This window comes from Gymnoscopelus microlampas (genome assembly GCF_963454915.1).
Source record: "Gymnoscopelus microlampas genome assembly, chromosome: 19".
In the NCBI taxonomy this organism is placed as follows: Eukaryota; Metazoa; Chordata; class Actinopteri; order Myctophiformes; family Myctophidae; genus Gymnoscopelus; species Gymnoscopelus microlampas.
This window is the reverse complement of record NC_139956.1, coordinates 3,014,705-3,025,421: the sequence shown is the minus strand read 5'-3', so window position 1 is coordinate 3,025,421 and position 10,717 is coordinate 3,014,705. Positions and strand designations below refer to the sequence as shown.

At 44.2% G+C, this 10,717-nt stretch overlaps 1 protein-coding gene across 1 annotated transcript in view; it reads left to right on the top strand.

The window, feature by feature from the left end:
- The window catches only part of ppp1r14bb (protein phosphatase 1, regulatory (inhibitor) subunit 14Bb), a 37,099-nt gene extending 29,839 nt beyond the window's left edge, over nt 1-7,260 (top strand). The window contains exons 2-4 of the mRNA XM_084043044.1: nt 3,933-4,016; nt 5,175-5,207; nt 5,376-7,260. Coding sequence (XP_083899170.1) covers nt 3,933-4,016; nt 5,175-5,207; nt 5,376-5,444 — 186 coding nt within the window. The 3' untranslated portion in view covers nt 5,445-7,260. The remainder of the gene's footprint in view (nt 1-3,932; nt 4,017-5,174; nt 5,208-5,375) is intronic.
- Nucleotides 7,261-10,717: the final 3,457 nt, after the last annotated feature.

The window sequence follows — 10,717 nt, the reverse complement described above, 5'->3', positions numbered from 1 at the left end:
ACCTGTGTGTGTGTGTGTGTGTGTGTGTGTGCGCGCGCGCGCATGTGTTGGGGAGGTGGGGGGGAGCTGGGCAGGTGCAGAGACAGCTGGTGTGGGTAGCCCCCTAACCGAGGAGAGAGAGAGAGAGAGAGGACATGCAATACAGACACAGAGAGACAGACATGCACAGACAGACAGACAAACAGAGACAGACAGAAAGAGACAGAGAGACACAGAGAGAGAGAGATTATACCAATCATAGATGGGGCAGAGATAGACTTCATTCCCTGTAATCGTATATAAACACCTTTCATAGTTTTTATTGTTTTGATATGACACATTTTATGTAAACGTATGTTTTCTCATATACCAATAAAGCTCTATAGAATTGAAGTAAGAGAGAGACAGACAGAGAGGGAGAGAGAGAGAAAGAGGGAGGGAGGTAGAGAGACACAGAGAGCGAGAGAGAGATTTCCCTACATAATTACAGAGAGGGAACAAAAGAGATACTTCCTACGATTAGAAACGTTATCCACACACACACACACACACACACACACACACACACACACACACACACACACACACACACACACACACACACACACACACACACACACAGAGCGTGTGGGTTTATCTCTATGGACTATCACTTCCCCATGTCGTGTTATCCCCTTTGTGTGTGAGCACGACCTTATCAGCCATTTAGTGTGTGTGTGTGTGTGTGTGTGTGTGTGTGTGTGTGTGTGTGTGTGTGTGTGTGTGTGTGTGTGTGTGTGTGTGTGTGTGTGTGTGTGTGTGTGTGTGTGTGTGTGTGTGTGTGTGTGTGTGTGGTCCCGTGCATTTTAATCAGACCCACACACTCACACCAAAATGTGACTGGCACACGTCAAAAATACAGAGTATCCCTTTAACTCTGAGAGTGTACAAATGTAACCAAATGGACCCTTAGGGGTCCATTTGGTTACATTTGTACACTCTCAGAGTTACAGTGTTGTATTTTCAGTGGTGGAAAAAGTACTCACATGTTCTATTTAAGTAGAAGTATCAATACTGCAATGTAGAAATACTCTGTTACAAGTAAAAGTCTGGAATTTAAAGTACTCATTATGCAGAATGTCCCGTTTCATAAGGTATCATACGTATACAATTTAGAAAATAGCAGATCTACAAGCTCACAATGCGACGCATTGTGAGCTTGTAGATCTGCTATTTTCAAATGGCCAAAATGTATACAGGGGCTGAAGTGGTTAATGTATGTTTTGTAATAATAATCAAAATCTACAAAGTAACAAGTAACTAAAAGTGTTCAAATAATTGTAGTGGAGTAAAAGTATAATATTTGTCTATGGGATGTAGTGGAGTAGAAGTAAAAGTACCTAAAAATCATCCTCAAGCACAGTACTTGAGTAAATGTACTTAGTTGCTTTACATCACTGTGGGTATTTTTTAAGGTGTGTGTAAAGGTTTTGGTTTGGCTCCTCAGTGGGGTGTGCACGTGCACGTGCACGTGCACGTCAGTGCTCACACACTGTGCATGTGGCAGCATTTCCTCTTTCCTTTCTTTTGTACACGTGGTCCACTGGAACAGCAGAGCCCCCTGCTGGCCAGAGTGGTGAAGTGGCCGTGCACCACGTCATTTCCACCTCCACCAGACACCACCGTCGCCCTCTAGTGGTGAGAGGCGGTAGTGTAGGTAGCACTCACTGCATAGCAGGGCTGTGGTGGACAAAGTAATGATAAATATACTCAAGTAAATACCCAGTAAGTATTCAAAAGTACAAATTGCAAAGTACATTTTCTGTTTAATGTCAATGCTTTGTTGAATTGACATTTTGAACACCCCCCCCCCCCAAAAAAAACAACAACAACAACAACAACAACCTAATCAAATGATAATATTTTTGAAAATAGCTGATCTACAAGCTCACAATGTTGTGAGCTTGTAAACCACCCAGTTTCACCGTAATTTAAATAGATCATAAGTGGTTCATTCATGGGTTTTGGGTCCCAAGAGTCCGTTCTTAGAAATGTAGTGAAGTCAAAAGTACACCCATTCTATGTGAAATGAGTGAATGTTACATCTTGTAACCTTATTATCTGTACACTGTCATGATTATTAATTTGGTATGATGATGAATTACTGTATGTGGTACCTTTTTGCACCTTTTTATAATTGATTGTTCTCTCATGTTTATTCACATGAGAGCACCTGTCACCTTTAAAGAGTGACGTCACATTTTGGTGTGAACCGATTGGTCCATATTCACACGGACCAAAAATAGTCATATTTGAACTCGGGACCCCCCCAAAATAATCATATAAAATGTATATGATTATTTTGTCAAGTAGGATTCATTTATATTATAAATGAATCCTACTTGACCTGGGGACCCCCCACCCTGACAAGCACTTGGAATTGTCAGGGTATTACATTTAGTTTGTCTCGGTTCCACAGATAAATGTTGTGAAAATAGCCGATCTACAAGCTCACAACGCCTTGCACTGCGAGTTGTGAGCTTGCAGATCGGCTATTTATTTTTTATTTTAAGTATATGCTTGCAATACATAAATAATACTCCAAAAAAGGTACTCAGGTACAGTACTGAAGTAAATGTACTTAAATGTACTTACTGTTGACTGGACGTCATGGTGACTTAATGCTAAGAATATGTCAGCCGCTCCACGAATAGACACAAGATAATGAGCACATACTTAACGGTTCTTTTTATGTCTAAGCACTCACTACTACACACTCTGTGTGTGTGTGTGTGTGTGTGTGTGTGTGTGTGTGTGTGTGTGTGTGTGTGTGTGTGTGTGTGTGTGTGTTAAATTGCATGTTTCCCAAGGCATTTCTTTTAACAAAAGATGTGATTGTAATAATGTATTGAAACATAGTACACAGACAGTAGTGTTTCAGACATGCTGTAGTATTTCATACATGATATCATGTCTGCCTTAAGGAATGACTTGTATATTATGTGGAACAACAGTTTTGTTTTGCACCTTCCAGCTTCCATCTATTTTGGGGTGTTGCGAGTTTGGTGTGTGTGTGTGTGTGTGTGTGTGTGTGTGTGTGTGTGTGTGTGTGTGTGTGTGTGTGTGTGTGTGTGTGTGTGTGTGTGTGTGTGTGTGTGTGTGTGTGTGGGTGGGTGGGTGGGTGGGTGGGTGGGTGGGTGGGTGGGTGTGAGTATGAGCATTTGTTAACACATTCCCTTCTGGGCTGTTTTTAGTGACCTATACAGTCAGTGGTGGAAAAAGTACTCACATTTCTTACTTAAGTAAAAGTATCAATATTGCAATGTGTCATTATGACATATATGGAGACATTATCATTGAATAGCGCATTATTTTGGCCCAACACTTTAAACCAGTGGCTCAACACCCGAAAGAGAAATGAAACGAGTGAAAACAGCCGATCTACAAGCTCACTAGATCTGCTATTGTCACTACTTCTTAATTAATTGTTTTTCAATGGAATATATTTTATTTTATTTATTCTTGAAATTCCATTGAAAAATGTGTGAATTTATTTTTAATGTACGAAAAAAAAAGGGATTTTTTTTTGGGAAACGTTTGAAAATGTTTTGAATAGGAAACAAAACAATAAAGGGATATCGACTTGTCTTGCAACCCATCAATAATAATAATAATACATATGATGTATATAGCGCTTTGCTAGGTACTCAAAGTCGCTTTACAGAAGCAAAAACAACTTTATTAGGAAGAACTAGTTAAAAAGGTTTAAAAACCATAACAATTGTCAAATTGTGTCCTGCGACCCTAGAATATGTCCCGAGCCAGTGTGTGAGGAACAGGGCTTTGAAACCACATTAACCCCTGAGTGTCTGTGTTGTGTCTTTAACACATTCTTATTAACCCCTGGGTGTCTGTGTTGTGTCTTTAACACATTCTTATTAACCCCTGGGTGTCTGTGTTGTGTCTTTAAACAGGAGGAAGCCATCCCTGAGCTGGAGATAGACGTGGACGAACTGCTGGACATGCCCAGTGACCTGGACCGAGCAGCCAGGGTCAAGGTCAGACAGAGACACGCACGCACGCACGCACGCACGCACGCACGCACGCACGCACGCACGCACGCACGCACGCACACGCGCACACACAGTGCTCCACACAGTGGTGTAAAGTAATTAAGTACATTTACTCAAGTACAATTTTGAGGTATGTTTACTGGAGTATTTCCAATTTTCCGTACTTTTACTTCTACTCCACTAACATCTCAGAGTCAGATATTGTACTTTTACTCCACTGCAATTATTTGAAAACTTTAGTTACTAGTAATTTAGATTATTATTACAAAACATACATTAACCACTTCAGCCCATTTGAAAATAGCCGATCTACAAGCTCCACTGGGAAATTTGGGGCAATTTCCGAACAACCGCTCTATTCCAGGCCGACCAGGCCGGCCGTTTAAAAAAAAACTTTTAAAAAATCCACTTTTTGGGTCTGGGCGGCCCTCAAAGTAAATATAACTCATGTGATTGGCCCACTGGCTTGTCTCTCATCTGAAATGGCCAATCCTTGAGTAGCACCGGCCCACATTACCTCAAGTATTTTATCATTATTGTACATTTTTCATTAGGACGTGCATTAACCCCACGTTTGCAACGACTTTCGTCTGCGCCCTTCGCCGGGTATGGTCTAGTAAATAAAAACATACCGCTTATCGGTTAGTATTTGGGACCTGAGGTTCCCAGGCTGAATTAAGGGCCCAGCACGTCCCTTGAAGCTCACAATGCATCGCAATGCGACACATTGTGAGCTTGTAGATCGGTTATTTTCAAAAGATTTTTATACATTAAAAAACTTGTGAAATTGAATACTTTATTAGTCATACATGTAAACGGCACGTGGTACAGTAAGACATTAATGCTGAAAGACACATTGAACACAACAAAAAAGTCCAGGGGATTCCCCTGTAGTAACTCTGAGGACCCCCTGTAGTAACTCTTGAGGACCCCCTGTAGTAACTCTTGAGGACCCCCTGTAGTAACTCTGAGGACCCCCTGTAGTAACTCTTGAGGACCCCCTGTAGTAACTCTTGAGGACCCCCTGTAGTAACTCTGAGGACCCCCTGTAGTAACTCTGAGGACCCCCTGTAGTAACTCTGAGGACCCCCCTGTTGAAGAGCCATGTCCTAAAGTGTAAATTGTTTTTTATGTGTGTTACAGGACCTATTGGTTGAGTGTTATAAACCTACTGAGGTAAGACCTTCTCTATGTCTATATCTCTATATCTGTCTGTCTGTCTGTCTGTCTGTCTGTCTGTCTGTCTGTCTGTCTGTCTGTCTCTGTCTATCTCTTAATGTTTTCATGGGTTAATGTGTAATAACCTCCGTGTCTCTCTCTTTTGTCCCTCCTGTCTTCCCGTAGGTCTTCGTCACAGAGCTGCTGGATAAGATCAGAGGAATGCAGAAGCTCTCCACACCTCAGAAGAAATGATGGACCCCCACCCTCCCACCCCTTCCTACGACCCCTAGATCCACCCCCCCACACCCCCCACACCCCCACGTATCGCCTTCCTTCCACTCCTCATCCCTTCATTTTGTTTTTTTTACATCCTTTTTCGATGGGATCCGTCTCTCCGTTCTGTGGTTGGGACAAACAGACAACGCGAGGAAGTTCCCAAAGTTCCTCGGGTTCCGTTAGTCGTCTCTTTGGGAGGACGTTTTTGTGTGTCGCTCCTGACTCCGTCCCCCCGGGGCCGTCGCCGGCCTCCGCTTGAATCCGGTTGATACCCGTTTGCTCTTTGACCACGTAAACCCTGTTTTATACCTCACCGTGCCATGGTGTCACCCATCACATTTTTTGTATAGAGCAGTGGTTCTCACACTTTTTTTCACGTCAAGGACCCCCAAAATGATATGTATTGGGCCGCGGACCCCCATCTCAAAATATTTCGTTCCAGGGACCCCCCAGAAGCAAATATTTGAGTTACAAATGTTCGCTTTAAAAAAAAAATATATATATATATATTCAAAGATTTGCCCAAACACTCACGATTTAACAGAAAGTAAACATATCTATTCAAATATTTGCACTTTTAATGGTCAAGATATTTCAAAAATAGCAGATCTACAAGCTCATAGCGCGGCACTCGGTGCCGCGCTATGAGCTTATGGATCTGCTATTTTTGAATAGCCCAGAGTTTAAGTGATTTAAAATGATTGTGACGCGATGTTAACTAATTTTGCCCAATTAATCCCCCCCAAGGACCACTGCCGGTCCCCGGACCACTGGTCGAGAACCACTGCTCTATAAGACCACCAGGGGTTATTAAGCGGGTTTGATGTTGTCCGGGTGTAATTAAGAGTCCAATCAGAGTGTTGTTCAGCTGGCTCCTGACCAGAGCTGATGAATGGAGGCATCACAAAGGAACACGTGGTCCACAGGCACCCGGCCAAATGAAAAGACATTCACTGGACGGGCGGGCGGCCGGCCAAGGAGCAGTGCATATCTCTCTCTCTCTCTCTCTTTCTCTCTCTTTTTATTCCACCCTTTCCTCTCACCCTTTCATTCCCGCTCCTTCCTTACTTCCTGTTCCGACCTTCCTGCAACACCCAGGAGTTAAAAAAGAAAACGAGAGGAAGAGTTGACACGAGAAACACACGGCGAGGAGAGACTCCGGGCGAGGAGAGAGGAGGCGAGGAGAGAGGAGGGAAGGATCGCCAATGACCGAAGAGGAAGAGGAGGAAGGAGGACTGAGTGAGGGAAGGAGGAAGGACGAGTGGTTCGACCGCAAAAAAGCAGCCAATCGGATCTAAGCAGGGCTTACTTCTCAACCAATGAGATTGTTTTTTTTTGTGTTCTTTTGTTGTTGTTTTTTTTTGTATTTGTTTAAAACTTGTTGTAAATGATGCAAGCAGCTACCGACTATGTTAAAGGTATGACTATTATTCTGTTTCTGTCTAGGGGATGCACCCATATCATATATATATATATATATATCGGCCTGTATATCTGGGTATCGGACGATATATTTGCCTCGTTGACCGCCATCGGCAAATGGCGTTCTTGTGACACATGGATTGTGTGCTATATGGCTATGTTGGTGTGTTGTTTAATCTGTAACAAACATATCAAGCTACAGATTCTGAACCCGTTGTGTGTTTAATAACGACGATTATGAAAACATATAATCGGGCCTTTTTGTTGTCGGCCCAAGAATTTCCATATCGGTGCATCCCTCGTTTTTTTTCTTGTTTTAAGGAGTTTTGTCTCATTTTAAGGCTGGGGGGGTCATTGAGTGACCTGCCCCTTTTTTTTCGGGGGGGTTGGGGTGGTGGTGGTGGAGGGGGGGTTGATGGGGGTGACTGGGGTGGCACGCCACCCCTTTTTTTTCCCCGTTCCGTTCTCTTTCTTCTGACGCAGAATCATCTGCGTTCTGTCCGTGTCTCGGTGAATACTGTCTGTATTCTTCGCCGTTGAATACTTTTTGTCTGTTACAAACCTGCAGCGTGTGGAAGGGAAAATGTTACGTCGTAATTCAAAACGAGGGGGGAATAGGAGCCCGCCTAAATCCTGGTCCATTTTCGAGTATAGGTCAATTGAGGGGACAACGTAGACCAGGGGTCTTCAACAGGGGGGTCCGGGACCCCTAGGGGGTCCTCAGAGCTACTATAGGGGGTCCGCCAAATCTTTGTGTGATAGGATTTAGGTTTTTTTACATTAACCACTTGAACCCTAGAATTCCTTTTCTGAGGGGAACACTAGCCGAAAATAGCAGATCTACAAGCTCTCAACGCCTCGCGCTGCGAGGCGTTGAGAGCTTGTAGATCGGCTATTTTTGGCAAAGAGGCTATAGGTGTAGAGGGGAAAAAAAAGAGCAGACTAAGTCAAATCTGTAATCTAAAACAAAATTTTATACGATATAGAGTAGGGGGCCCCTGCTTCATCTCTTTCTCAGCTAGGGGGTCCTTGGCCTGAAAACGTTGGAGACCCCTGACGTAGACAATCAGGCTACGTCCCGATTTTTATATTCGGGCGCCCGGTCGGTTGCGTCGTGCGAAACCTTGCGCACAGCCCGAGTACAAGACGGGCCCTTAAGAGTCCTTCTAAACATGGTACAGTTTATAGACGGTGAGTTGTTTTGTCTGCACGTAAAAACCAACGTGCGCTTATATGTACTATACGTGCTTTGCAGCATAGCACAGTGGTTGTCAAACTGTGGGTCAGGACCCCCTGGGGGGGTCCCCAGATGATTTGAGGGGGGGGGGGGGTTGCACATTTCTAAAGTGTCCCATTTAAGGGCTTTTGAAAACCTGTCTAAATACCTCTAACGTTACAATCAATAAATGAAATAAGACCATTACTGCGTCGAAAAAGTAATCAACAAACTATAGATGGTCAAATGGTCAAACGTTGTACCTAAAAGAAAGAGGCAAATGTTGTGAAAATAGACGATCTACAAGCTCACAACGCCTCGTCGTGTCAGCTTGTAGATTTTCTATTGTCACTATATTTATCTGTGGAACAGAGTCAAATTGGGTCAAGGTGTGGGGGGGGGGTGATTATTGTGGGGGGGGTCCCCAGTTCAAATATGATTGTTGTGGGGGGTCGCGGCCTGAAAAGTTTGAGGACCACCACATAGCTCACGCTGTATGACGACTTTTAAACACACCTGTGTTCATGTGGGAGATGTGTGTGTGTGTGTGGGGGGGGTATTGTAGATTCTGTATAGGGCTGGTACTTTTATTTTGTAATGCAGACAAAAAATGGAGGATCCAGAACAAAGCTGCCTTGTTTTCTGTCATACTCACACTTCTCTCTCTCTCTCTCTCTCTGTGTGTGTGTGTGTGTGTGTGTGTATGTGTGTGTGTGTGTGTGTGTGTGTGTCCGTGTGTGTGTCCGTGTGTGTGTCCTTTCTCTCGTTTTGGCGAAAGGTCAGTTCTGAGTGCCACAGTCCCACAAAAACACGTGCACGCATGCATGCGCGCACACACACACAGTTCAATTTGGAGATTGTCCCTTATCGTATCGCCAGCACTGGAATGTGTGGCGTCGGTCGGTCGGTTGGTTTGGGGCACTCTGAACTGGCCTGAAGTCCTTTCGTTTTGTGATGTCACATGTCACCTGGTCACCCCGAAGACGGCGCAAAGTCCTTTGTGTGTTGTGTCATGGTCAAGCCGCCATTGGCGTGACCAGTGACATGGTCGGATGTGTAGAATGGAGGTGGGAGACAGGAAGTGGACCATGTCTGTCTCTCTGTCTGTCTGTCTGTCTGTCTTGCTCTCTCTCTCTCTCTCTCTCTGGCTGTGTCCCAAACCACTCCCTGCTAGAGCTCATATAGCGGTTGCACCGTGTTGCGGTGGTGTCTGAATGTATAGCGACAGTTAGCATATCCTGTGCTAGTGGAAATGCATTGTGAAAGGTAGCCTAGGGCACAACCGATGGTGGTCACTATCGCTCAAACCTTACGTACCAGCACGCATTGAATGATGCAATGACACGGCGATGACGTCATTAATGGTGAACGAAATACAGTGTCCGAGATGTCATGAAGAAACCCTACATAATTATACTCTTAAACACTAGAAACTAGATACGTTTCGGTTGCGCTGACATCAGCCTCGAGTACCACAAACATTTAACCCATTAAGACCTGGAACGCATCTGTGTCACTTTAGATTTCTTTGGCTGTTCAAAAATAGCAGATCTACAAGCTCATAGCGCGGCACCGAGTGCCGCGCTATGAGCTTGTAGATCTGCTATTTTTGAAAAATCTTGAAAACTTTTTTTTTTTTTTTTTTTTTTTTCAAAAAACTGTTGGGATTTAGAAAACATTTTTAAGAATATGGCCTCAGGTCTTAATGGGTTCATAAAGAAATATAGGATTAGGATAGCATAAACAAGTAGCAAGAATGTACAGACAGTAGCAGGTATGGACACACGTACACATGGACATGGGGTGCAGCAAAGAGAGACAGCGTCTTCCTCTCATACACTCGGGTGCAGGTAGGGGGAGGGGGTGAGGCTTAGAGGGGGGGGGGGGGGGGGGTCATTGGCTGTCACACATGAGGGTCTCACGCGTCGTCCCGCCAACAGCCCTGCCCCAATCGTCTCCCAAAGAATAAGCCATCTGTTCCTGGTTCTGGGCCAATCGGATGGCTGGGGAGTTTGTTTTTTTGTGTGTGCGTTGATCCCACGATTTGGCCAATCACAAACACCTGCGGTGACAACAGACCTCGACCAAGGTATCTCTCACCCAAAAAACACACACACACACACACACACACACACACACACACACACACTCTCACGAACCGACCTATTTCTGTATCACGTCGACTCTGTCGCCCGAAGCCCGGTTTTTATACCTCGCCATACACCGGTGTTGTTGTGCGCCGAAAATAGCCGATCTACAAGCTCACAAGGTGGGGGGGGCTTGTAGATCTGCTATTTTTTTGCCTAAATTGGGCTTAAATCCTCCTGCTTCCTCCGTTCTTATTATATCCGTATATACCTGCAAACCTCCATTCTCTTTCCATCCATCTACTCCTCCTTCGATTACCTTCCTCTCTCTCTCTCTTTTTTTGTAAGCGAATCAGCTGTTGCCTTAGGTGTTATTTATGTTTATATAAACCAAATAAAATAGGAGGCATTCATTTTTGAAAGGAAAAAAAAACAAACAAACAAACAAAGGAAACAACAAGGTAACGCCGCCCGGCTAAAAGTCGCTCGTTGGTATTTGCGAGTGACGTTGGCGAGGGTTTGGA